Source organism: Delphinapterus leucas, chromosome 13 (assembly GCF_059928025.1).
Source record: "Delphinapterus leucas isolate spDelLeu-1000000601 "Yukka" chromosome 13, BTC_Dleu_Yukka2, whole genome shotgun sequence".
Classification (NCBI taxonomy): Eukaryota; Metazoa; Chordata; class Mammalia; order Artiodactyla; family Monodontidae; genus Delphinapterus; species Delphinapterus leucas.
In genome coordinates this window covers 86,982,546-87,008,965 of record NC_143141.1, presented here as the reverse complement: position 1 = coordinate 87,008,965, position 26,420 = coordinate 86,982,546, and the positions used below count along the sequence as shown (strand labels likewise).

The following is a 26,420-nucleotide window of genomic DNA, read 5'->3' as shown; positions in this document are numbered from 1 at the left end:
CCCACGATTTCTTGACAGTTTTCCCCCAAAGTAAAACTTATCTTTTTTGCTTCCTGGACCCATCCCTCAATTTCTCCCAGCCTTGCATTTCCTCTCTGTACAGCTGGGAATGCCAGGCCGGCCCTGCCCATCTCACAGGGTTCAGGGTTGATCGTAGAGCTCTGTGGTCAAGCTTAAATGGACTCCTGGTCACATCCCAGCTCCAGCAGCTGTGGGACCCTGGGAAAGTTACTTGACACCCCCGGGCCCCAGTTTCACCATTTGTGAAACGGTCTGCACAGTGCCTGGCACAGCTTGGGGAATTGTGGCTGCAGTGGGGGGCTTTGATGCTAAAATGGACCAGTGTGAGTGACTCGCCTGCATCCTACATGCTCTGGCCTTGATGAGCTCTCAAAGGCAGGACCCAGGCCTGATATGTCTGTCCCAGAGTCCTACCTTCGCCCCTCTCCCCATCCCGTGAGCCCCCAGAACTCTCAGGAAGGACCCCTTGCATTGCATCCCCCAAAGGGGAGCACACCCAGGCTCTGCTGGAAGGTCAGCTTTGCCAGAAACCACCCTGCCTCAGAGTTAGCAGGTGTCTGTATGTGTGTGTACACAACCAGTACCAGCACCGCAGCGGGAAGGCCCACTCAACCAACACAGATGTCTGTTGTGCGCCGGGCCCAGGGCGCCGCTGGGATTCTGCAGCCCCACGCGCCTGCCTGCGGGGACACGCGAGAAGGGCTGGGAAAGCTGAAGCCTCCCGGGCGGACCTCGGAGCCCTCGGCTGTCACCTTCCAGTGGTTGTGTTGACCGTATTTGTCATGCTCCCTGGTATGGTCCCTTCCTTCCCATAAACATTCGTTACATTGGGTGGAGGAGGTGCTAGGAGTCGGCATTTCCGTGGAATCAGAAACAACACAAATCACAGACGCATTCTGAGGCCAGTTGATACCATTGTTCTGAGTGGTGGTTTGGCCTTCACTGAGGTGAACGGATTCTAAAAGGACCGACCATGCGAATTCCCTGGTGGTCCAGTGGTTAGGACTCAGCACTTTCACTACCCGGGCCTGGGCTCGGTCCCTGCTCAGGGAAGTAAAATCCTGCAAGCCATGCGGCGCAGCAAAAAAAAAAAAAAAAGAAGATGTAGAAGGACCAACCCTGAGCTCTCAGAGCCCAGAGCTTCACAGAAGGTGGGTTGTTTCCACGATGAAAAGTGCAGGAATGCTAATCGGGAAAAGGCTGTACCATTAACTATTGAAGGCGGCCGGGAAGGCCATGTTCATGACCAGGGTGCCCTTCCCTGGACCAGCCTCCCCTGGCTGCCCCCCGCAAGATGTGGGAGGGGGCCAGACGACCTGGTCCGAGGGCTGGCTTTGCCTCCAGAGCCTCCGGGTCTGTTTCCTCCCTGGTGAAGTGGGACTAATACAGGCAAGGTGTCTGATAAAAACAAAAGTGTCCCACAGTCCGTGGACCTTCTGATTGTCCCCGATGCTGGCAGATCAGGAGTTAAAGCTTTGGGAACCTCACGGTGCCTGGCACGGGGCGCTGCCTCACGGATGCTGATGCCACACGGTACCAGGTCAGTTCTCGGGGCAGCTGTCTTAGGGCCCCAGAGCTGCTGCATCAAAGCACCACAGACTGGACAGCTTCAAAAACAGAAATTTATTCCCTCTCGCTTCTGGAGACAGCAAGTCCAAGATCAAGGTGTCGGCTGGTTTGGCTCCTTCCGAGGCCTCTCTCCTTGGCCTGAAGACGGCCACCTTCTCCCCGTGTCCGCACATGGTCTTCCCTCTGTGTGTCTGTGTCCCAAGCTTCTCTTTCAAGGGTACCAGTCAGATTGGATTAGGCCTCACCCATATGACCTCATTTATCTTAATTACCTCTTTAAGGGCCCTGTCGCCAAATACAGCCACATTCTGAGGTCCCAGGGTTAGGACTTCAGCGTGTGAATTTGGGGGGGGGACAGTTCAGTCCACGACAGCAGCTGGCCCGCTCTGCCCACCCCTACGGACACGTGGGCACACGCTGCTGGAAAAAGGGCCTCAGGTCTCAGCTGAAGGAGTGAGGAGCGAGGAGGGGCAGATGTGGTGAAACCCTCCACATTGCAGCCCCTTCTGCTCGTGGATGCTGCCTTTGAAGCATGAGATGGGAAGTTGAAGGAGAGGCACCTAAGACAAACCACTCCTCTCCACACCCTCCAGACACTGGCTAGGAGACTTTCACAATTAAGAGGAGTGTGGAAAACACAAAGCCTTGAGAGGAGCTGAACTGAGTAAAGGACTGAAGATTAGCCTTTTTAGTGCAGGAAATGCGGAGGTGGAAGTGTGCGGTCTGCGGGGTGTCTTAAGTCAAGTCTGGGGGCCCTGGGGCGGGGGAGTGGGGCTGCTGGGGGCCATTGGAAACTGACAACCAAGTTACGTAGAGATTTGCTGGTTTCCACTTATTAGGATCAACCTATAGGTAAAGCAGAAAGTAGAGATTGTAAACCTTGACGATGTACAAATAGTGGTTCCCACGCATGACAGGAGCTGATGTGATAGGAAGGTGGAGAGGTTAGGGAAGAAGGGAATCAGTAGCTTGATCGTACAGAGAGAGAGAGGTCCGGGTCAAGTTGCTCAAGCAAAAAATAGAGGATTCTTGTGTGTTTATTTTTTTGAATTAAAAAAATACACAGAGTTCAACATTTGAAATTATAGAAAGATTTACACTAAAAAGTCTACGTTTGTATAAAAAATAAAATAAAAAATATATATAATAATAAAAACTGAAAGCAATGGTAGAGGGATATTTATTCAAAGAAAATATGTTTGTTGTAAAAGAATAAATGATCCAAAGAACATTAAAAAAAAATCAACTATACTTCAATGAAAACTAAACTAAACTAAAAAAAAAGTCTCCGTTTGACCCTTGTCTATCAGCCGTCTCTCTTTCTGTAGCCAGTGTTATCATTTCCCAAGAAGTCATTCCAAACATACAAGCACGCACATATATTTTCTTTTTTTTTTTTCTTCCACAAACAGCAAACTCTATGTGCTGTTCTACACCTTTTCTTTTCACTTAAAAACAGATCTTGATGATTATTTCACATCAGTTAGTAATACAGACGCCTGGGTTGTTTATTATTACAGACAACGTGCAGGAGTTGGCCGTGTACACAGGCTATTTGCATGGGTGGGAGCATCTTTAGATTTGTTCCTAGAAGTGGGGTTGCTGCGTCGAAGGGAACGTGTTTGTAATTTTGAAAGATATTCCCAAATCCCCCTACCTGGGGGTTAGAAAAGGAACTTTTCTATAATTTAAATGTATATCAATTTAAATTTCATATAATTTCAAGTCATAAAGATAACAAGTAAAAACAATGACATATATGTATGAAACTAATAAAACCTGGGAGGAGACAAAGAAGTAAAAGGAGGTGCCAGGGAAAATATGTGAACTACACTAATTATATTTAGTAATGGGGATTCGGCACTTAACGTTTAGCATTCATAAATGTTAAGAAGCAGTTCAAGGTGGTTACCTCTGGGACGAGGGTGGAAAACCTTTTGTTTTTATTTTCTATTCTATATGCTTCAAAAATGAGTAAGCCATGTACTGTGTTACTGTGAAAAATCAGAAAATAAAGTGAGGTGGCGAGGTGAAAGCTGTATTAATGTCTAGTAAGAGTATCACCCCAGGGTCAGTCTTAACGGATGGGTCTTATGGAAAACCTCGTTGGGGAGCACGCTTCTGCACGCCCGCAGGTGCCTGAGACTTTACTACGAACCTTAGAAACATTCATGTACTCTTGGTGCTAATTCTAGATCCCCCTGCCCCCCACTCCCAACCAGAGGGCTTCTCAGAGGCAAAAACAAACAAGAGGGACTCCTTAAAAGCTTCTGGACGCCTGTTCTAAGGATAAAATCAGAACAGCGTGCCCGAACAAGAAAAGAAGTGCTCAGAACACAGGGTGTGGGGTGCAGTCAGCGTGACAGTTCTGCCTGAAGCTGACGAGGGTGGTGAGAGTAAGGGTTTCATCCTCCAATCTTGTACAGCCCCTGCTGGGCACTTGATTTCAAGTTTTTTCCACCTTCCCACATTCTGGAAGTCAGGATGTGCCTTGCAGCGCGGGGTGGCCTGTCCTGACTCCACCGGCGCCTCCTGGCCTTCCTGGTGGTACACAGACCGAGGGCCCGCCTCCCCGCAGGGGTCCTAGGAGGGCTGGGGCACTGCATCGCGGGGAGGGCCGGAGGCGGGCCTCTCCAGCCCTTGGTGCGGGACACGCGGGGGACGTTTCTCCGCGCCGCTCGGTGGCTGTAGGCTGTGGGGCGCCCGCCCCCGCCCTGATGGCGCCAGCCCGGGCCCCTGTCTTGCAGGTGTCGCCGCCGGCCGCCATGGGCAAGCAGAACAGCAAGCTGCGGCCCGAGGTGCTGCAGGACCTGCGGGAGAACACGGAGTTCACGGACCACGAGCTGCAGGAGTGGTACAAGGGCTTCCTCAAGGACTGCCCCACCGGCCACCTGACCGTGGACGAGTTCAAGAAGATCTACGCCAACTTCTTCCCCTACGGCGACGCTTCCAAGTTCGCAGAGCACGTCTTCCGCACCTTCGACACCAACGGCGACGGCACCATCGACTTCCGGGAGTTCATCATCGCGCTGAGCGTGACCTCGCGGGGCAAGCTGGAGCAGAAGCTCAAGTGGGCCTTCAGCATGTACGACCTGGACGGCAACGGCTACATCAGCCGCAGCGAGATGCTGGAGATCGTGCAGGTGCGCCCCGGAGAGGGAGGGGCTGGCGGAGCGCGCCCGCGGGGTGGGGGTGGGGGGTGGGGTGGGGGCGGGGCCCCGAGGCCCCACCCACTCCGGACAGCTCTCCTGTCCTCCCCGCGCCTTCAGCCCTTCGCAGCTAGATGGCTGCCAGCCCCTCCCTCGTGCACTTTTGAAAGTGACGAGTTGTTACCGGACTGAGAAGAGCCATAGTTTACTGATCACTGGCCACCCATCAGGCCTGGCCTAAGCCCTTTGATGAGTTGTGGCCTTCCCGACCCTGGCGGGGCGGGGTGGGGTGGGCGGAGCCGGGGATGGAGGTGTCATTCCCTGCATTTCACAAAATCTGAGGCTGGGAGGCGGACTGTGATTTCCAGAGAGGTAACAGAGCTGAGCTCTAGTAATTCAGAGAGAATTACAGTAATTGAGAGGACCCTTGACACTTGCAGAAGCCACCTGCCAAGACCTGCTCGAGTCCCCGTGTCTGAGAATAAAAGAACAAACAGTTTGTCATGTCCCCAGGAAGGTGCAGTTGTAAAGCAAAACTGAAACATTAGTGGCCACAGAATAAGCTCTAGTACAGAAAGCACTGCGGAGACCTCTTCGCCTCGACTCCAGTCAGCAGCTCTGGCAGGGGAAGCTGTTTTCCAGAAAGAAACCGGGTTTTGTTCACTTCCCCAGCTTCCTAGGTGTGTGGTAGAGAGGCACAGAGCTGCCGCTGCCTGGGTGCCTCCCTGCACTCCCACTCCTGGAGCCTGGGAGGTTCAGTTCTAGAATTCCTCAGAGGAGATGTCCTCTACATGGAAGGAACTTCCGGGCTAAGCCACAAACAGAGGGTATCAAACTCATGAACTCCTAGACCAGCAGCAAGTGGCCTGAGGAGTGACCAACCTATTTCCCAAACAGGTGGTTTTCGCACAGCGAGAATAAATCAGCACAGGTTCAGGGCACTCTGCTTCAGCTGTCGCTCCTGGCTCTTAGTGACAAGCGGTGGTAGAAGGAAGAAATCTCCTCCTCAGGAATCACCTGTCCCGGCCCACAAGCTGGCCCGTTCGCTTCCCTGGCCCTGGCCAAGCAGACTGGCCCGGCCAAGACTTAGAGACACAGCAGGACAGCGAGGGGCCCCATGCCTGTCCAAACGGGGTCTGGCTGCTAGGCCCCCAGACCAAGTGCCCAAACTCTGAGACCCTTCCCGTGGCTCCCGCAGGTGGCTTGGTCTGCTGAGCGGCACGCCCGGCCGCTACTCCGTCGTCAAAACGGATTGGGTTCTACGTGCTTCAGAGCCCACCAGAGGCCGGGGAGGGTCTTTGCTCTGCCTCCTCTGCACTTGAACAAGTGCCTGCCCCTCTTAGGAGGGGGTCCTGTCTCAAGAGGCCCTGAAAGACACACTGGCCGTGCTGTGAGGCCTGGCCACCTCCACCCTCCTCGGCAAATGGAGAGGGGCCAAGGAGGAGAGAGTATAACAGATACCAGAAGCCTCACTTGGGATCATTCCTTTTTGGTTTGGTTTTGTAAACCTTCCTTTTTTTTTTTTTTTTTTTGCGGTACGCGGGCCTCTCACTCTTGTGGCCTCTCCCACTGCGGAGCACAGGCTCCGGACGCGCAGGCTCAGTGGCTATGGCTCACGGGCCCAGCCGCTCTGCGGCATGTGGGATCTTCCCGGACCGGGGCATGAACCCGTGTCCCCTGCGTCAGCAGGCGGACTCTCAACCACTGCGCCACCAGGGAAGCCCATAAACCTGCTTTATAACATGCTACAACTCTCAGACTTCTGTCCTTGGTGTGTTGTTTCAGGAATGAGACTCTCAGTCAAGCCATCTCCGCACAGAAACCCACAGTGGCATAGCCCCTCCCCCTCACGAGTTTGATGAGCTGCTGGTCACTGGGCTCATCATGCCCCCTGGACACACACACACACACACACACACACACACACACACACACAACACTGGGCCGGGCCACTTGGACAGAGACACACAGAAACGGCTGGCAATGGTGCTGAGCCCTTGGATGGCAGTGTCCTGGGGTTCTCGGTCCTGCTGGAGAGACCCATCTGCCCTGGCACTGGCCTTTCTGGGGCTAGTTATGTGGCTTTCCCCGTGGGCTGTCTTTTTTGCTTCTAACTCAGGTACAGCAATCCCATAGTCAAATGTTTGTGGCTACGTGTGCTGAGTGATGGGCTGTGCACGTATGCGCCTGTGTCACCACCACCCTCTGTGAGTTAGAGAGCATTCCCAGCGCCCCAGAGGGCCTGGGAACTGTCCCGCCTCCAGCCCCCGCAGACACCCCAGGCTCATAGCTGTCAAAGTGGGTTGTTTGGCCTGTTCTTGAACGTCACGTAAGTGAGTCGGGCTTCCTTCTGCTCACATGCTGTCTGTGACATGCATCCACAGTATTGGGAGTAGCAGGGAACTTTCCAGCTGGGGAAGGGTCCTGAGGCTGGGAGCATCCTGACCTCTTGTCCTGCTGTGGGCTGGGCAGAAGCTCATGCCTGTGCCCCATCCACCCAGGGACACCCTGGAACCTCTGAGCACCTGTGTCTGTGCCCCCTTTGCAGGCTATATACAAAATGGTGTCCTCCGTGATGAAGATGCCGGAGGATGAATCCACGCCGGAGAAACGCACGGACAAGATCTTCAGGCAGATGGACACCAACAATGACGGTAGGATCCCTGTGTGTCTCTGCCCCACTGCTGGGAGCAGAGATGTGTTTGGGACCCTTTCCTCCTTCTCTGTAGCTTCTCAGGCCTCACCTGGCCCACCCCTGGCCCTGCCCGGCCAGTGCAGCTGCGCTGAGGGGAGAGCCAGAGTTTGCAGTCGGGGCACTGGGTCAGCATCCTGCCCCATGAGCCATAGTCTCCCTGCTTCTAGAACAGGGAGACTGTAGGCCCGTGGGCATGTCCCGGGGAGAAGAGGCAGCTGTGCCCTTGGCACCCGGGCCCTGGCGGGGTTGGGATCAAGCCTTCCAGGCGGTGGGGGTCCCTTTGCCCCCTGTCATCCCTCCCCCAAACCTCAGTGGCCCCAGGGACTCTGTCGGGATGTGCTGGCCTGCAGCAGCTCTGCCAGGATCTCTGGGCCTACACCGCAGCAGAAGTGGCGTGTCCAGGAGGGGCGGTGGCGACCATACAGTGAGGACGTGCCCTGTGTTTTCTTTTCTGCATTGGCCGTGAGCTTCTGCAGGGTCCCTGCCGGGGAAGGTAGCTATGAAACTGGATGGATCCGCACCTCTTGCCAGTGTTAAGTGCAGTCCCAGAGTCAGGTCTGATTTGCTTTTGAAGGATAAAGGAATGCAGCATTTAGAAAAGAAAAAGAGAAAATACCCCCGGGCTGTGCTGGAGATTAAAAATAAGCTAATGTACAGAAAAGTGCTCCTAAACCCTAAAGTGTGGTTTGCAGATGACGCCAAGGACTGAGCCAGCAGGGGGAGGGGGCAACATGGCTGCAGGCACATCTCCGCAAGGAAACAGTTTTCAAAACATGATCCATCAAATGTAAAACAAGACAGTCTCGTGCCTGGCGTTGCCTTTGGGCCAATTTAAAACATGTCTTCTGCCTTCCAGAGTAGCAGCACAGGCTTTGGGTTCGACAGACCTGCTCCAACCAATCTTGGCTTTTCTGAGCCTCGGTTTACTCCTCTGTGAAATGGGGATAATAATTCAGTCTCTTGTGGTTTTGAGGATTCAGTGAGATAGAGCCAGTAGAGCTCTTAGCACAGCGCCTGGCTCTCCCTCCACCCACCTCTGCCCCGACCCCTCAGGGCCCGCTCTGGGCACCTTCCCAGGGTGTTTGTGAACTTGGGCCTGTGCCCACCGGGACAGAGCTTCTCCTGTGAACACCGGGATCTGTGCATCCCTGGAGCTCGGAGAGGGGTGGAAGAGGCGATGTTGGAAGAGAGAAGAGTGAAGCTGGGGTGGTCCAGAGCTAGGCCCTCGTCCTCCGGGGACTGCCCCACACCTTCCCTGCCCCCCTAGGAAAGCACAGGTGTCACTGAAGCCCTCTCCTGTGACCTGAGCCTGGCCAAGCACCAGGAACACCCTGATGGCTGCAGGACAGACTGTGCTCAGGGACCCCCAGCGCCTTGCCAGCCTCGCTTTCTGCCCGGAGAAGAGGCTGGTGCTTTCAGAAGCTCCTCACCCTGGGCGGTCGGAGCAAAGTCCCCACCGACCATATGAATAGTAACAAAGCCCAGTAATCCCTGTCCATCATCAGAGGGCCCCAGAGGTCTTGTCTTCTGCCGAGGGGGTGGCTGCCCCCTCCCTTCCCAATCCGTCCCTTAGCCTGGGGTTGTTTAGTCTCCCTCGGGGCCAGCCTGTCTGCCCCCGCTGCTGGGGAGCCACAGGAGGACGTGTCCCTCTCGGCAGTGGGCAAGCAGGAGGTCCCTGCCTGGCTTCCCGGCGGCAGCTCACTAACTGAGTGCATCCTGCAGGCCAGGCGTGGGCTGACCCCTCAAACACATCCTCCCAATTAACCCTCCCGGTGGCCCTTTGAGATGGGCGTTCCCACGACCCCACCACACAGATGAAGACCCTGGGACGTGGAGAGGTTGGCAGCTTGCCCATGGCTGTGAGCTGTGAGCCCTTTGTGTGCGGGGCACGACCTCAAGCTCCTGCATTCCCTCTACTGCTGTCCTCTGGGGTAAATGGCTCTATTTCATTGTACAGCTGCAGAGCCTCAGACGCAGAGGCAAGCAGTAGGTCCCCACCCAGGCCTGGCCCTCTCGACCCTGGGTTAGTTCTGGTTTAGAGGCAGGTGTCATGTTCTTTCTGGACAAGGCGCATCTTTCTTAAATGAGGCGTGGGGCTATTTCTAGAAGGGTTTGAATTGCCCCACCAGGCACGGTCTGCTACCATACTGGGTACGTCCTTTGAGGTGCCCGGTGCTTTGCAATGAGCACTGAAAGCAAAAAAGCTTTTTCCAGAAATGCTCTGGAAGTGTGTGGAGCCTGGACGCGTCTAGCTTCAGGAGGGCTCAAGACTTGGACCGGAGGAGACGTCCCTGACACAGGAGCTGTCCCCATGCTCTCCTAAGGGTGATGAACTGTGAGTACCGGCTAACTCCCATTTCTCCCGTCCTCCATCCCACAGGCAAATTGTCCCTGGAAGAATTCATTAAAGGTGCCAAGAGCGACCCATCCATCGTCCGGTTGTTACAGTGTGACCCCAGCAGCGCCAGTCAGTTCTAAGGGGTCGGCGTCTGGACAGTGCAGAGAAACACAGGCTTGTCTTGCCGTTTAAGCTTTGCTTGCAAAAGTGGATGCCTCTTCAATCATTCCTGCTCTCCCGGGGCGGCCAGGCAACACGCATCTGCCGGCTTGGTGGCCACGCCTCCCTCCTCACCTGGCCTCCTCCTGCCCCCTCCCCAGTCCCTCCAGGGCGAACTCCCTGGCATGTGGTTACTCCCAGGGCTCACGGTGTCCTGGCTTCTGGGGCACCTCCCTGCCCGCAGGGAGCCCAGAGGACACCCTGAGGATCCCCGTGGGACTTTCTATGATCGCGCCAAGGCCAGCTGATTGATTCTGTGATCGCAGGAAAAATGGGGACAAGAACAGAGGGAGAGTAGACGGGCAAGCCCTCCCCGTGCATGGCTCCACCCAGCTCGGTTCGTTTTCTCTGACCAAAGCCGCTTGCACGTATATATACTGTGGTCTCCTTTTAATATATAAGTTATACGTATGGTGAAGTGAAATGTAATGTGTAGGTCCTGTATTTAATGCCTCGATTGCCTTTGAAGCGTGGTTCCCTCGTGGCCTGTGATCCCTCCGAGCCTGGTTATTTTGTGGTATTTATGCCCTCAACCTGCCCTTTTCAAAAGGACGTGCATGCGTGCCCAGGGCCGTGGAGACCCTCCCGTCCGCGTAGTGAACGCAGCCTCTCTGTAAGGTTTGTCCTCCCTGTTGATTGGTCTGGCATTTCCTGTATTAAAATGATCAAATAAACGGCACTGTCTGAGTTTTGTGTGGGATCGGGAGGCCCCGTTGTGCTGCCCCGGCCTCCGCGCTCTCCGCGCTCGGCCTCCGCGCTCTCCGCGCTCGGCCTCCGCGCTCTCCGCGCTCTCCGGAACAGGTGCGTTCGGCAGGTCCTGCTGCTCTTTGTAAACTTGGCCCCTTCTGTATCCACGTAGCCGTTACTGTGTCTATAAATCTTGTGCAGACTGTTCTTCAATATCTGTCTAATGCCAAGAAATATTTGTGGAAACGAAAGATGACAGTTCTCGGCAGGTTTGACTGTCAGGCTTCTGCCCGTATCCAACCCCCTCCCCCGGCTCCCCCGCCAACCCCATGGTTAAAAGCAAGGTAGCAGGACCGCACGTCCCCAGCGAGGACCGAGCGGGGGTCAGGGGTACCGGCACGGGGCCATGAGGGCAGGCCTGGTTTCTCAGCCTGTGGCCATCAGGCTGCTGCTGGGCCCAGAAGCAGAAAACCCAGCAGAGGGGGCTTCAACCATAAGGATGTTTCCACCACGTGGCGAGACTAATGCGGCAGCTGGGGGCGTCGCTAAGGATGCCCAGGTTCCTTCCGCCTCCCCCACCGCCCTGCCCCCGGCCTCACGGGCAGCTTCTGTCCTCGCACTTGAATCCTTGGGGTCCCCGCAGGGCTGTCACCGTGCAGGGCAGTGCAGCCGACACGGGAGCCTTCCACGGGCAGGACGAGAAGCAGCCTGTCCTCTGTTCTTCCTTAAAGGGGAGGAGAACTTTCCAAAATTCTCCTGTGCTCCCTGCCCACCGCTTCTCAGTGCCTTGGCCGGGAGTGTGAGGTGACCATGACTGGCCAGTCAGGATGCACCCAGCTGATGAGGGCCCCCTCCCCACAGAGGGCGTGGCGCCGGGAAGCGTGAACAGTATTGGGGTTTTGGTTCCAGCGTCTGGCACATCCACCCATGGGCCACGTGACCTCGCTGAGTCTCACCGGTGGAAGCAGTGCAGCCGGGAGACAGGTGATCAAGGTAAGTGGGCCGAGCGTGTAGCTCGGAGCCTGACCCACAGCAGGCTGTCAGGGACCCTGGCTGTTTTGCTGATTTTAGTAATCTTAATACCTTTTACCACTCCAGGCCTCTGAATAGAAACGGTGAGCCCTTCTGCAAGTGACTTTCCAGCCAGTGGCACTGCCCGAGGCTGGACCTTCGTGGGCGGTGCCAGGGGGAGGGCGGGGTAGGAGGGGGAGGCCGGGTGACCCGGGGGTGGACCCAGCTTGCTACAGAGAAGCAGGATGGTGCCTTGCCAACTCCGCCTGGCCTGGAGGAATCTCCCCTCCCTGAGAGGGGCTTGTATTTTACAAAATGTAAGGAGAACTGGCCAAGGCTAAATCAATAGTGCTTGTTGCCTGTTGAGGAGAGGCGGGGAGTGCTGCAGTACTACTAACAGGGACATTGCCCAGGAATCAGGCACAGATGGGAATGACCGCTGTAGCCAGGGTTCGCCCCAGAAACAGAGCCAAGGGGGTGTCTCCCTCTGTATGCACACATGTATACTGGGGTGGGGCGGGGGGAGAAAGAGAGAAAGATTCATTGCAAGGAATTGGCTCATGAGATTATGGAGGCGTAATGAACACAAGATCTACCAGCTGGAGACCCAGGAGAGCCAACGGCATTAGTTCCAGTCTGGATCTGAAGGCAGGAGACCGACATCCCAGCCCAAGCCCGGCAGGCAGAGGACGAAATCTCCCTGCTCAGTTCAGCCTTTTGTCTAGTCAACCCTCTGGATGAGGCTGCTCACATTGCCGGGGGCGGGAGGGGGGCATTCTGCTTTACTCAGTCTGCTAAGCCAAATGTTCATCTCCCCCAGAAACGCCCTCACAGACACACCCAGAATAATGTTTAACCAACTGTCAGGACACCCACGACCCAGGCGAGTTGACCTAAAATAACCATCCCAAGTGCTTCCACACAAATGTGGAAGATGTGGATCTGGGGGTCAGGGTGGTGCCTTAAGGAGTCTTAGGCGATGAGGAAACCGGCCCAGGGAAGGGCAGGGATGACCCACAGGCCCGTCACTCACTCCGGGGATTCGGCTAACAACCGGCCATGTCCCTCAGGTCCCAGGAACTCAGTGGCAGAATCAGAACTAGTCAGATGATCCTACCCCCCAGACAGTGCCCCTTTCACCGTGTGTGTGTGTGTGTGTGTGTGTGTGTGTGTGTGTGTGTGTGTGTGACAGGGCTTGGTGGGACTCAGGCATCTAGTTTGGGGTGTGTGTCTGCCCTACAAGGCAGTGTCATAGACGCACACCCAGGCACCACCTGTGCAGAGACTCGGCACCAGACTCCCGGCGCGTCTGGCCTGGGCCCGTATCAGCAGGTGAGTGGCTTCTGGGGACGTGTGCAAGGCTGTGTTGGGTGGCAGCCCTGCAGCTCCTTCCAGGTGGGTGGGAGCGGGACCCGAGCCCCTGGCCCTGGCTCTCAGCTGGCCCAGTCGGCTTTCACAGCAGGGCACCCACCCTACTCCTGTCCCCAGCTTGGGCTGAAACGGCCTCCATGAACTTCATGCACGCCCACACACCTGCCTTTCCCAAGACGCCATGCAAACGTCCCTTCCTCCAGAAAGCCGTCCCCGCCCTCCTCAGATACTCCCCATGGCCCCCGTGCTCCCCTCGCCCACAGCGTTGCTTCCCTGGTACTGACCTCATAATTCACTTCCTTCTGGTCGCCTTCCCCCTTCCCCTACCCAGAGCCGGTACAGGCCAGGCTTAGAATTAGGGAGTTCCCTGGTGGCCTAGTGGTTAGGATTCCAGGCTTTCACCGCCACGACCCGGGTTCGATCCCTGGTCGGGGAACTGAGAATCCCGCAAGCCACGTGGCATGGCCAAAAACAAGAGGGGGAAAAAAAAATTAGAGGCTCAGAATGAGTGAGTGAACAAACGAAGCGTGGGGTCCACCCCACAGCCTGGAACTGCACCCAGTGGGCCTCAGACACAGAGGCAAGGGTACAAGTCTCAGCCTGGCCACTGACAAGCCACGTGACCCTGGGCACATAAGGCAGGGGCCCAGAGAGCCAAGGGTGCTGACCTTGATCTCACAATCTAAAATTCAATTTTAGATTTCAATCTAAAATTGAAAATATTGAATTCTTAATATATGCTTAGCTTTTGGCATGATACTGTTGTGATAGGATTTTTTTTAAGGCCTCATTTTTCTGATAGCTTTTATGTTGCTTTTAAACTTTCTCTAAGAGTTACATATATTCTTTATAGAAAATACAGAGTAACAAGAGAACAATTACCTATAAATTTAATACCCAGACATAAGCACTGTTCATTTTGGTGTATATTCTCAGTCTTTTTATTGTTTTCTATAAATATATTTGTACACTTAGGGATTACAAAAATAGAATTGTAGTACACTTGCTATTTCATATTCCTGCTTTTTTCACTTAATGAGGTATCATGTAGTGTTCCATCATATTGATGTCCCATAGTTTAATCAATTCTTTGCAATTAGATTGTTTGCTTTTCCCTGTCACAAACAATGTGAATACGTTTTATATACATCTCTGTGTCCATCGGGATTACTTCTGTAGAATAAGGTACTACAAGTGGAATGACTAAGTGTGACATAAAGAGGGACAGGCTGCAGAGCCTTGGGGGAGGGCAAGGATGCCCGTGGGCCAGGATCTGCCCCTCTGCCCCTCCAGCTCAGAGCGAGGGCTGCAGATGGTTCCTGGCTCCTCCAGAAGGGGGCGCCAGAGCCGGGGCTGGCACCAGGCGCCCAGGGTGGGGCGGCCCCGCTATGGGAAGAGTATGGCCCCGTGCCAGGCGAAGATGGGGAGGGGTAACACCAGCAGCCCTGGGCGCCCGGGGACCGATGTGTGGGGATAAGCAGGACCTGGACTTAGGCCTCAAGGGCTGGTCAGCGGGTGGACTGTGAGGGCAGTGCCCCCTGCTTCCCACGCCACCCACGCTTCAGCGGGGGGCGGGGGCGGGTGAGCCTGGCCGCAGGGCCCGGGGGGGGGGGGCACGGGCACGAGCGGTGTGTCCAGGGGGCGCCTGAGGGGTGGCCGGCCAGGTCACCAAGTGTGGTGTGGGTACTTCAGGAGCCCAGGCTGGGGGCATCACCCACTCCGGACAGGCAGGGGGTGAGGGCTGGGCTGGGGGAGTCTTCGTCTGTGGGGCTCGGCAAGATTTTTGGGGGGAGCAGCCTGGTCCAGGACGAGATGTCTGGAGCCTCAAAGCCTAGCTGCCCAGGTGTGGCTGCCCTTGGATCTCCCCCTGAGCCAGGCCACGCTCCAGTCCCCACAGCCCTCCTGTCAGTCAGGCCTCTGCCATCGTTTGCTGAGGGACTGAAGGACCTGCCCACTTGGTCGCAGCTCCAGATGGACCGAGGAGTCTCAAGCACGAGGTGCTGCTGCCCCCTGGTGGCCGTAGCCGGGAGGGCCGTCCGGGCCTGGGAGCGCGGATCCCCCAGCCTGGTTTCGGAGCCTCTCCGGCCAGCTTCATGTAGGAGCTTTCTGCCTCTGTCCCATTTGACAGCCTAAAGCCCGGGGGAGCACCTGATTTCCCGTGGGCCACACAGCACACAGAAGCTGAGGCCGGGCTCCTGGTACCCGGGACTCGGAAGCCTGGTTGATAGGGTTGCCACATAAAATACAGCCTGACCAGCTGGCAGGTTGAGTAACCTGACAAGGATGGAGTCTGCACAGAGATGCAAGGTGACCATCATAGGGGTCACCGTGGGCCGTGGGGAGCACAGGGCTACAGAAGACAGGCTGAGTGAGGCCTGCGTGGGCCAGCGGGCCGCCTGCGAGGCAGCACGAAGGCTGGTCAGCCAGGAGGCTAGAGAGGGCTGCGGAAGGCGTGGACAGTGGCGCCCTGGGTGCGCACGGGTCCAGGTGCAGGCTCAGGCTCTGACCCCGTCCTCCGGGGGACTGCGCCCTGTCAGGGCAGACGGCCCCGCTCGGGAGGGGACGGGGCTGCGGGGCAGAGGTGTGTGTGGGGGAGGGGGGCGGGTAAGTACTCGCCCCGAAGACTCGGCCGCTTCTGCCGGCAGCCTCAGGAGCTGGGTGGGTGCGAGCCAGCCCTGCAGAGCGGCCCTGGCCAACGCCGCCCTGCCTCACGCCGCCCTGCCCCGGCCCAGCCCGCGGGCCCTGGTTCAGCCGCTCTGAGGACTTTTTCTCTGGGCCTCTCCTTCCTCACCCAGAAGGCATATTCATTTGCTTCCTTTAAGATCAGCAATAGACACGTGTAAGAGTGCATATGAAGTCGGTCTCCACTCCCCTCCTCAGGCCTCCATCCTCCTGCTGCGTGTCCTGTCAGTCCTTTCAGAAGTTTCCACGCGTGTGCAGGTACAGGCGTGCACACCAAGCCTGGCTTGCCTTTTACACAGGGGATAGCTCACGGCACGGTGCCCCTCTGGCCCTCTTTCTCCACCTTGGAGAGCGTCCCCCACCAGCTCCTGCAGGGCTCTGCGTCTTGAAGCAGCCGTGTGTTCCAGTGATCTTCTCACCAGCAAGCACCCCCTTGACGAGCATACGGTTGTTTCTAATACGTGCTGTACAGACACTGTCACAATAAGAAGCCTTACGCCGACTTATCAGAAAACTCTTACAGGTAGACGTGTCGGGGCAAAGGTAACGTGGATTATTTCTGATATTGCCAAATTCCCTCCAGAGATTCTTCTCATTCTGTTTCCCATCTGCCTTGGGCGAGCCAGCCTGCTTACCCAGCAAGCCAGTGCACTCTTCTACGTTCGTCAAACTGACAGGTGATAGCTTCTCATAGTTTTAATATGCACTTGAGTTTTAAAGTTTGTTCAAGTTCAAAGTTTTTTCTTTTCTGTGAACCTAAGTGGCTTGCCCGCTTTCTATTGAATTCTTTTTTACGGACTTATTGGAGCTCTTTGAACAGGAAAGAAATTGGCCCCTTCCACGTGGCCTCTCCCGTTGCGGAGCACAGGCTCCGGACGCGCAGGCTCAGCGGCCATGGCTCATGGGCCCAGCCGCTCCGCAGTATGTGGGATCCTCCCGGACCGGGGCACGAACCCGCGTCCCCTGCATCGGCAGGCAGACTCTCAACCACTGTGCCACCAAGGAAGCCCCTGCCCCCTTGCATTTTTGACTTCAAATGTTTTCTTCTAATACATTTGTGGCCTAACCTGTCACAATGAAAACTTTCATCTGGGATTTACTGTGGTGTAAGGAGCATCAGTGACATCTTACTTTGCCCAGGTGGTTACCCGCTGCCCCACACTCCGTCCCCAGTCCTGGGGCGGACCCGGCAATCTGCGTTTTCAGACGCTCCCCAAGTGATTCAAATGCAGGGGCTTGGAAACCACTTCCTTTACCTTGAACCAGTAGCCCCTCCCATGGGGGCCTGCGTGGAGACTCCAACACCCTCAGGAGGAAGAGTCACCCACAGCCTTGGTGGAGGCCAGAGCTGTATTCACTTCAAATCAAGGTCTAGAAATGTCATTTCTATGAATGACCAGACAGTACCATCTGTAATGGACATACTAAGTGCACACTACAAGCTAGAACTTGAGGGTCCTGGAGGACAGTGTTGACCGACACACACCCAGCCGTCTGAGATCTCCATCCTTTTGCCAAACTCGCCCACACCCAGGTGTAGGGGCCACAGGAGGTCATTTGGCCCAGCCCAGGCCGTGTCACCATACAGGCTCTAGGGTTCACAAGTGGCTTCACCAAGCTGCCATGAGCCAGGTTCAGAGGCTGTTGTATGGGCGCCATGGGACTACCTGGGGCTACTTCTGTCCCCACCAGCACTGGCCAGTTGGCTGGACTGCACTTTTACCTAACAGGCTGCGAGAAGAGCAGTTCCCAAGCCCTCAGTACTGCATACTTTTTGAGCGGAAAACCTCTCCTCTTTTCAATCCAAGCTCAGTGCTGTCACTAGGGCATCTTGTTACTCCTCACTTCTGAAGGTAGAAAATCTAATTTCTCAAAATCTTAGGCATGGCATCTAGCTTGCATTTCTTGGCACTTAATCCATACAGAACACCAATTCCTTTATTTTGAACATTAGCAGCGGGCAGACTGAAGACCCAGAAAAGAATGTGCTCACAGAAAGTCGGACAGACAGTCCACTCGTGTTCTTTCCTCTATTCTGCCCAGACTCCAGTCAGACCTATTTTCTCTGTGGCTCCTAAGAAGTCCTATTCAGGGGTCTGGCTAATCAGCCGAGATGTGACGTCAGCGATCACAGCAATGTGCTGTCTCCAGGTGGAACTCGGGGCTTGGGGGAAGGTGGCTTTTTAGAATCACAAGTCACTCCCCTCAACTCCTTGGTAAAGGTACTAACGGCATCAGCAGAAGCGCTTAATGTAGTCCCTGAGATGCAGGAAGCTGCAGCATTTCCATCTGTACCACATGCTGTCTCCCCGTGTCCCTCTAACGAAGCTGGTGAGACACTCAATGGCGTCTGCAGTGTCTGGTACAGACAAGTGGCAGTTACTAAGGTGACACCTGGCTTTTACATGGCCTTCCTTTCCTCCCTCCTCCCTGTGCTACAGCAGGAATTCACAATTCCCATTTTGGAAATTTAGTATGAGAGCCTGCCAACCTCTTCTGAGGACTGGGGGTACAGGTTGAGTAAGAGAATATAAAAGGCCAAGGTCGGAAGGTAAAGATCTAGAACATGTGTAACAACTACCAAAAGCTGTGCTACATTCCTAACTAGTTGTAACTATGCAACTAGTGAAGTCAAGACGGGGAGGGCCTGTGTCTAGCCTCTGGAGGCAGGGTGCAGGGGGCCTGGGCACTGGCCCTGCTCGCCGCAGGCCGGCTAGTTAACAAGGGGCCCTGGGCACTCCAGGCTCACAGTCGCATCCAGGGTGGACTGAGCCGTTAACAGCAGAGACTGCCCACTGTCTCGCCCCTCCTTTTCCTTCCACCGCACATGGGGCTAGACCCACTCACTATTCTGAGAATCCAAAGCAAACTTCCTACAGGACTTGTGGACTTGAAATAAAAATGTCAGACAGGAAAAAGGCATTCCATGGATCTTCAAAATATTAAAAACCTGTCAACTCCTTAGCCCTCTGGGGCAATTTTCTCAGCCTATGGGAGAAGCATCAATTTCCCACCTGTAAACCACACGCAAGGTGAGCCATCTGGAATGGACACGCTGTAGACGGATTTCCCAGTGCCTATACTTTACTTCAGACAGGTCACAGCACTGAGCCTCTGGCCCATTCTGCCAATGCACAAGCTACAAACGCTTGCTCAGCACCTGAGGGGCACGCTTTAGTAGCATGTTTGAAAAGTGAATAAAAATCCATATAAAACAAATATTCAAATAGTTTCCATAGGAACACAGATAAGTGTGACCCCATCGCCTAGTCTTCCACGTTGCTGCATCTGTGCCAACCCTATTCACAGAGACATCTCAAAACTAGCAGTAATTAAGTTAAGTGGTCCCCCCCAAACCCTTAAATCAAGCTAAACTCGCAGTTAACAGCTACAAGAATGGTCTCTACACATTAATACGAGCTGAAGCGCAGGCTGCTGGGTGCCGTTTCATTCCACTCTCCCAAGCACAGGACACAGGCAGAGTGCCAACGTCCTGCTCCTCTACTCCGGGTGGAAAGTCGTGGTTCTGGATTTGCTGCATCAGTTGCCTGAAAGAGACAGAAGTGGCATGCTCAGAACCCTGAGTCACCCCTCACTGAGCAATTCCACACCGAGAAACTGAGAATAACTTATTCATGAGCCTATTTATGTCCTTGGTTACTATGTCATCGGGAAGCAATTCAGCGTAGCTCTACAGCAAGCATTTCTTCAGAACCATCTTTACGGTAACAAGGAAAGCACAAGTCACAGACACTAATTAAAATATTCTAGCTGCATAGAAATATCCTGATCAATCTTTTCTAAAATGATTATGCCTTAAAAATCTGAAAATACAGATCACAATTATTGAAGGGATTTTTCCTTCCATTGTATTTTCCAAAATTTCTAAAGCATACATTAATATGGAGAGAAAAACAATTTAAAAAAAATGTTACTGGGGCTTCCCTGGTGGCTCAGTGGTTGAGAGTCCACATGCCGATGCAGGGGACACGGGTTCGTGCCCCGGTCCGGGAAGATACTGCGTGCTGCGGAGCGGCTGAGCCCGTGAGCCATGGCTGCTGAGCCTGTGCGTCCGGAGCCTGTGCTCCGCAACGGGAGAGGCCACAACAGTGAGAGGCCAGTGTACCGCAAAAAAAAAAAAAAAAAGTTACTATTTAACCCTAAGTAAAACAATTTCTTATTCGACAAGAGCAAGCATAATAAATCCTGGAAGGTTTTATTTTCTTACAGGAAACATAAACACACACACTGTTGTCACTAACCATGTTGGCCCTGACATCACATAGTAGATGGTTGGTCTCTGGAATCCATTGAAAGTAGAAGCAGCAGCGACAGTGTAAGCACCCATGTTTTCAAAGAGCATCCAATCGCCCACATGCATCTCGGGCAAGTTGCAGCGCTCGACAATGCGATCCAGGCCATCGCAGGTCGGTCCCCAGATGCTGGATGAATAGTACTTCTCATCTGGTTTGGGTCTCTACGTTTGAGGGGGGAAAAGCACACCTGCTTACACTTGTCCTGACCAATCACCTTAACCGCCGTCTACAGCGTGTTCACAAGGTACCTTCTGCAGAAGAGGCTTCACGTGTGCGTGATCGTAGAGGATGCAGTTGAAAGATCCATACACTCCATCATTCACGTAATACATAAACGTCTGTTCACTTGACTCATCTTCATCTAGAAAAGCAGAATCAGTCTCAATTACCACTTTATGTACCAACTTTGTTATACACGCGATGAATCATCCTTTGTACGTACCATCAGAGCCTGTCTGTTCCTTTAACACGCGTTTTTTGGCAATGATATTAACTGCTAGCGTGAAAGCTGATGCAACATAGTATCTGCCTGGCTCAGCTATGATTCTAACTCCAGAGTCTGATGGAAAATACTTGTCCAACGCCGGGTTGATTACACTGGTAATCTACCAGAGTGAGATAGAAAAGAGCAGTTAGTCATCAAGGGGAACTCACACGGACCAGCACCTTGGGACATGACACATCAAAAACACTGAGAGCAGTCATCAGCAGAGAGGTTTACCCTCAAACAACAGCAAAAGATAAACATCTCCCTGAAAACCAGCCTGTACATCCCTGTGGTTTCATTTTGATTCCCCTCCAGACACCCTTTCTACCCTCTTTAAGATGTTATGGATATGATTTTATTAAACAATGATACAAATTTATTACCACTTACAAAGTGCCTAAATGTTTTTATCTAGCAAATACACGCCAACAGAACAAAACTTTCTATTCTGCCTATGCACATAATTTTAACAAAAAAGAATACGGATTTATTTTATAAATGAGTAGCATATAATGGCCTAACTCCTTCTAGTTCCGTGACCAGGGATTGAACCCGGGCCCCCTGCATTGGGAGCTCGGAGTCTTAGCCACTGAGCCACCAGGGAAGTCCCTTAAGTACCATTTTAAATAGCACAGAAGTCATTCAAATTACCACACCAAGACATTTATTTTCACGTTTGTATAGTCCCTTTACTATCTGTTAAAACTAGTTAAGTTTTGAAATATTCCAAAAAAGAACTTGCTAAGAGCTACAGATTATAGTTTTGTTATAAATTACCTCTTCGAATTTAAGCTTTACATCCTCAGATCCGGGAAAGCCACCACCAATATCAAGCAGATACATGTTGAAACCAACCTCAGCCTAGAGTCAAGAAAGTTAATTCAATCAAATTAAGTCAACCAAGCAGCCAGATTCATAACAAGGCATGACAAATGCACGCAGCAGATGGGGTTAAATGTCTGTAATATGAGATGACCTCTACAAAAGGTCAGTTCTGGAATTGGGACTAGTTATTACTGTCATCCTTGCCCCCCCTCCTCCCACTTGGGGTTCACATATACTCACTCCCATGTCAAAGACACAGCGGGCATCAGAGATGGCCTGCACGAAGGTCTCCGGATCAGTACAACCACTTCCCACATGGAAGCTGGGGCAAAAAAAGTAGAATATGCTATTTCTTACTATTTCTGGAAATAACTATTCACAGTGGGAGAAAACCTATAAAAACTTGCATTGTCTAATCTTAATCTCTACCTCTGCCATCACCAAGATCTCACCTGACACCAATGACATCGATATCCAGCTCTTTCGCCCGTTCCAAAAGAAGCCTGCTGGTTTTGAGTGTGGCACCAAATTTGACACTGAGGCGACAGACTGCTTTGGAATCATCAGTGGCAATCCGCAAAACCAACCTAGAGGCAAGAAAAGTGTATCAAGTTTCCCATAACAGAAGATCACCTACAGCCATGGTTAAGACACAGACTCCTGGGCTTAAATACCCTGTGGTTTAAGTCTAATTTGGTTTTATTAATCAAGAGGCTTTAAGCTTTTTTCTACTTTGTCTCTGACCCAGTACACAGATAATTTACTAAAGTATGGAAATCTAACAACTGGAAATTTGAGTTTGTCTGCCATTATTATACAGATGCCACATCTGACCCTGCCCTCAAATCGAGGAGTAACTTACTTGGCCTTTGGATGCGCCCTGGCAACTTTCATCAACTCAACTTCACTATCAAAAGTCATCATCTGGACTCCATTATTGGCAGCGTATTTAATCTGAGACACTTGTTTACAAGGATTTGCATAGATAATCCTCTCTGGAGGCACCCCGAGACTCTGCACCAACTGGATTTCAGTCTGAAAAAGAAGAGGTGTTACAATACATGTAGCTAATACATGGAAGAAACAGAAAAACATGGGAAACTGTCACCACCCCCACTCAATTCATTAGCATCTCCTGCCCAAGCAACGCAATTTTGGTCTGCCCTGTTAGGAACACCGAGGCCATTACAATCATGTGAGTTCTGCGGCTTTTGCTCACCTTGCTGGCACAGTCAAATCCTGTCCCTATGGCAGCTAGGGTCTTCACTATGGTTCTGCTATCATTGCATTTGACTGCATAAAAGGGGGTGACCCGAGGAAGAGCTTTAAACCATCTCAGATGTTTCTTTAGGATGTCTCCCAGGTCCGCAACATAGAAGGCATCCTTATCGTCCTGCAGTGACAGTGGTTACAGGAAACCCATCAGCGGCCTAACAATGTGTCCAACATGCAGGCTTCCCTTCCCTTGCCCGTCATTCTCATGAATCCTACTCTATTTAGTCAATTCCTGGCATGAATATCATTGTTATTGCACGATCCATAGCCAATTAAATTCTAAATTCCCTAATAAGACATTTCCATTTCCGCAAGACCCCAGTGAAGCTTCCCATCCAACCCAACATTCTCAAAGCTGCACTCCCAGCAAGGACTTAGCATACACTTACAGAAGAAGAAACTTCATTAATTTTTTGGTCCAGAATGTCCTTGGCAGTAAAGCCTTCATCCAGGAAATGGCAGTCAAACTCTTCATTACTGAAGTTGTTCATGGTTCCTTGATATCTTTCTGAAACAACAAGCTGCAGACAGGGCAGACGATTTACTCAGAAGTCTTAGCAATACTTAGTAACTCCTAATAAGATAAGCCTGCAACAACCATGAATACTTACAAGGGAAACTAAGAGATGAAATTTAAAGAAATTATGCCAGCTTTTCACAAAGGCAATTCTCTAGGAATTCCAAGTCCCACTGAAAGGTGTGCGTGCCCCTGCTGCAGCAGTGAAAATGTCCCGACAAACGCACCATCTGCTGTCCACCTTCGGAACACATTAAATTGGAAGATCAGTTACTGGCAGCGCGCACAGGAAGCAGGGCCACTCAAGCACCCTCCACAGACACCTCACTCACTGGGTTTGGGAATCCCATTATTCCTAGCTTTAGGTCACGTGACTCCATAAACCTCAACGGAATGAGGACACCACAGATTCAATGCTACATTTTTTCACACTGAACTTCCATATATAGTACTGTCCACCTCAAAAAAAGCATTTCAAATATCCCTGCTAAAAACTGCTGAATGCAGGTTTCAGAAGCTTTCCTGCACTTAGTTCACTGATAGGGAAAAAGTTTCATGACAGTTAGCTTACTTTATTTCGGATCTGTTTCTCTTTAGAAGCTTAAAATAGCATGACAGCAATTTTTCAAAGTTGCTGTATAAACATCTTGCTATTTCCTAAGTCTTATACAGAACAACTTTTAGTGACTAACAGGCATCATTGCTCTCAACTTACTGAGTGCTCTTAAGTTTCCTGAGAATTTTATGAGCTAATTTTCATGCTAGGCATGTGTTTTTTAAAACTGCAATCTTCAAATCAACATAATGTATTACAGTTGCTGTAGCTGATCAGAAATCAGTATTCTTAAACCAGTGCCTACTAAATTAGCAACTCTGGGAACCTCAACTGTCCTTACAGGCACTCTAATACTTGCTTAGCTATGAATGATCATCACCTGGGAATAAGTTTTGACTAACTATGAATAACAAAAATAAGCCAACAATAACTTATGAATAAGCAAAAATAAAGCTCATTTAACAATCAGAGCCACTGTCCTTGGCCTTCATGAAATACGACACTGGTCAATGACAGTTGTCTTAAAATTACTGATTTTAACCTATTTAATTTCTGCCAGGGAGGGCTTCTTTTCCACTGTGCAACCCGCTTCAGTGCCTGCAGCCTACGGGCAGAGGCCAGGCAATGGTTCTGGGCCAGGTTGCTCTGGCATGGGACACTATGAGAGGCCCAGGGGGACGGGCCTGCCATAAATCCAAACCCATGCACGGTAGAACTTGCAAGGCTTGATCTAATGTGACTTGCTGGCATTGTCAACCACCTATGTTGCCTAAATCGCGCGTAGGGGAAGGGAAGAGACTAACTGCCGGCAAACCCATTCTGTCTATATAACAACATTTAAATACGCTCACCGGTGACAGATTGGGCTATTGAGAGTCTTGTTAAACATTTTTAAGGCAATGTTCAGGCTTAAGCTTAGGACGTTTTCGTTTCTCTGAAATACACCCCTACTAAGTATTTTGCTTTCTTGTATCTTTCAAAGCTTTATCTCAATAACTTTTTTTTTTTTTTCTTCGCGGCACGCGGGCCTCTCACTGCTGTGGCCTCTCCCGTTGCGGAGCACAGGCTCCGGACGCGCAGGCTCAGCGGCCATGGCTCACGGGCCCAGCCGCTCCGCGGCATGTGGGATCTTCCGGACCGGAGCACGAACCCGTGTCCCCTGCATCGGCAGGCGGATTCTCAACCACTGCGCCACCAGGGAAGCCCTATCTCGATAACTTGATATAGAGACATTTCACGCAAGAACACCTTTTGGTGTTCTTTCGGTATAGCTAAGTTACTTAAAATGACTCGGACTAGCGCAAGATAGCGCCTCTCTGCTATGAAATGCTTTACTGCAAACTGGGTAACGTTAGAAAAGACAGGTACTAATTCAAACAGCAACTGAAAAATTTACAAGTAAACTAAATTACGCCCTATTTTAGGTTTGAATGAAGTCAACACATTCTTTGTTTTCCCTAGACATTTCTAAGAGGTTCTACTCCCCACTTTCCCCCATTGTTTTGCATTTTCAAACACAGGTGGCCTTTTTGGGAAGATCTTGGGACTGGCTCCTATGCCTAAGCCTGAACTGGGATCTTAATAATATAGGTTTTTCTTGACTCACCAAGTCATTCAAAGATCCCGTAAACAACTCTAAGCCATGGCCGGCTGACTATTATCAGTTGTTACTACAAGGTTATCTCATCTCAGCTCTAGCGACCCGAGTGGCTTTCTATATTGGGTCATTCGCTCTGTACACATAGCACAAATAAAAGCTAAAATGAAAAAAAAAAAAGTAAATTCCAGGGCAATACGGCGGAATGGCACGTCTCTTCCTTCTAGAAGTGAGCGCGAGCGATGGGAGCCCGGAAACCTGCGCCGGCTCGCCTCCTACCTCTCCTGCACCTGCTACCAGACTGCCACATGGGTTTAAAAAAAAACACAGCAGTTGAAGGAACGACCGACCCTTTTCAACAGCTTCCGGCTCAGAAACCCTCACTGACGTGGTTCGGAGGAGGTGAACCCCGGGCCGTTCCAGCCCAGGCTGCCCTGAGCCGGGAGGGCGGCCGCCGTGCGCGCCGGGGGCCGGCTTCACCGGGGACCGGCTTCACCGGGGACGCCAGGGCCGGGGGCGCAGCGGCTCACCGAGGTCAGGGGCCGGCGGCCGGCTCTGCGACCACGTGTCCTCGCAGCTCCACGGCGCGGGAGCTGCTCCGGCCTCAGGCCGGGCCCGGGCGCAGGGACACGTGGCCGTCACCCCCGCTCCCCCGGCCTCCCAACCGCCCGGACGCGCCCCTCTCACCTTAGAGCGCACGGGCGCCGCGGGCAGACCCCATGGAGACCAGACGCCGCCGCCGAGCGCGCAGGGCCGCCGGCCGCCCCGCCGCTGTCCCCGCCGCCCCCGTCAGCCGCCCGCCCGGCCGCCCGCCACCTCACTCCCTCCCGCGGAGAACCGCCGGCCCGAGGTGGTGCCGGAGCGCTGGCAGAGGGACAGCGGCGGCGTCGGAGGCTGAGGAAGACTGAGGGGACTGACAAAGCGCGACTCGCCGCAGCTCCGCTACTTATAGCGCCGCGCGTGTCGTCATGGAAACGCACCAGCTCAAACCAGCCGCGATCGGTTCCGTCCGGGCGTCCTCCCAGGGAGGGGGCGGGGCGCGGCGGCGGCCAACCCGGAGCCGGGCGGAGGGGCGGGGGGCGCGGGCGGTTCGACGTCAGCGCAT

The 26,420-nt window shown here is 52.9% G+C and overlaps 2 protein-coding genes and 1 non-coding gene across 9 annotated transcripts in view; 1 reads left to right on the top strand and 2 right to left on the bottom strand.

Annotated features, from left to right (window-relative positions):
- Nucleotides 1-10,665, top strand: part of HPCAL1 (hippocalcin like 1) — a 111,881-nt gene extending 101,216 nt beyond the window's left edge. For both annotated transcript variants that reach the window (XM_089923446.1, XM_022554188.3), the window contains 3 exons: nt 4,338-4,733; nt 7,288-7,393; nt 9,815-10,665. In XM_089923446.1, coding sequence (XP_089779572.1) covers nt 4,356-4,733; nt 7,288-7,393; nt 9,815-9,912 — 582 coding nt within the window. In that variant the 5' untranslated portion in view covers nt 4,338-4,355 and the 3' untranslated portion in view covers nt 9,913-10,665. The remainder of the gene's footprint in view (nt 1-4,337; nt 4,734-7,287; nt 7,394-9,814) is intronic.
- A 6,999-nt stretch (nt 10,666-17,664) lies between these two features.
- On the bottom strand, nt 17,665-26,114 carry ODC1 (ornithine decarboxylase 1). Of its 6 annotated transcripts, none has more exons than XR_016395532.1 (12): nt 23,257-23,483; nt 23,035-23,166; nt 22,590-22,763; nt 22,233-22,405; nt 21,823-21,957; nt 21,611-21,692; nt 21,323-21,406; nt 20,501-20,663; nt 20,307-20,419; nt 20,005-20,219; nt 18,757-19,290; nt 17,665-18,101 (listed from the first exon to the last, which is right to left on the bottom strand). XR_016395532.1 is itself a non-coding variant. In XM_022554145.3 (12 exons), the coding sequence occupies exons 3-12, from the start codon at nt 23,134-23,136 to the stop codon at nt 19,146-19,148; spliced, it is 1,386 nt and encodes a 461-aa protein (XP_022409853.1). In that variant the 5' UTR covers nt 23,137-23,166; nt 23,257-23,403; nt 26,003-26,114; the 3' UTR covers nt 17,665-19,145. The 6 variants fall into 6 exon arrangements, 5 of the variants coding, with proteins under 5 accessions (XP_022409853.1, XP_089779570.1, XP_089779569.1 ...); XM_022554145.3 differs by adding an exon at nt 26,003-26,114 and having other exon boundaries at nt 17,665-19,290; nt 23,257-23,403; XM_089923444.1 differs by adding an exon at nt 25,325-25,637 and having other exon boundaries at nt 17,665-19,290; nt 23,257-23,403.
- Nucleotides 24,293-24,424, bottom strand: LOC115803461 (small nucleolar RNA SNORA42/SNORA80 family). Its single transcript, XR_004024211.1, has one exon. It is a non-coding gene; the product is annotated as a small nucleolar RNA SNORA42/SNORA80 family (small nucleolar RNA).
- Nucleotides 26,115-26,420: the final 306 nt, after the last annotated feature.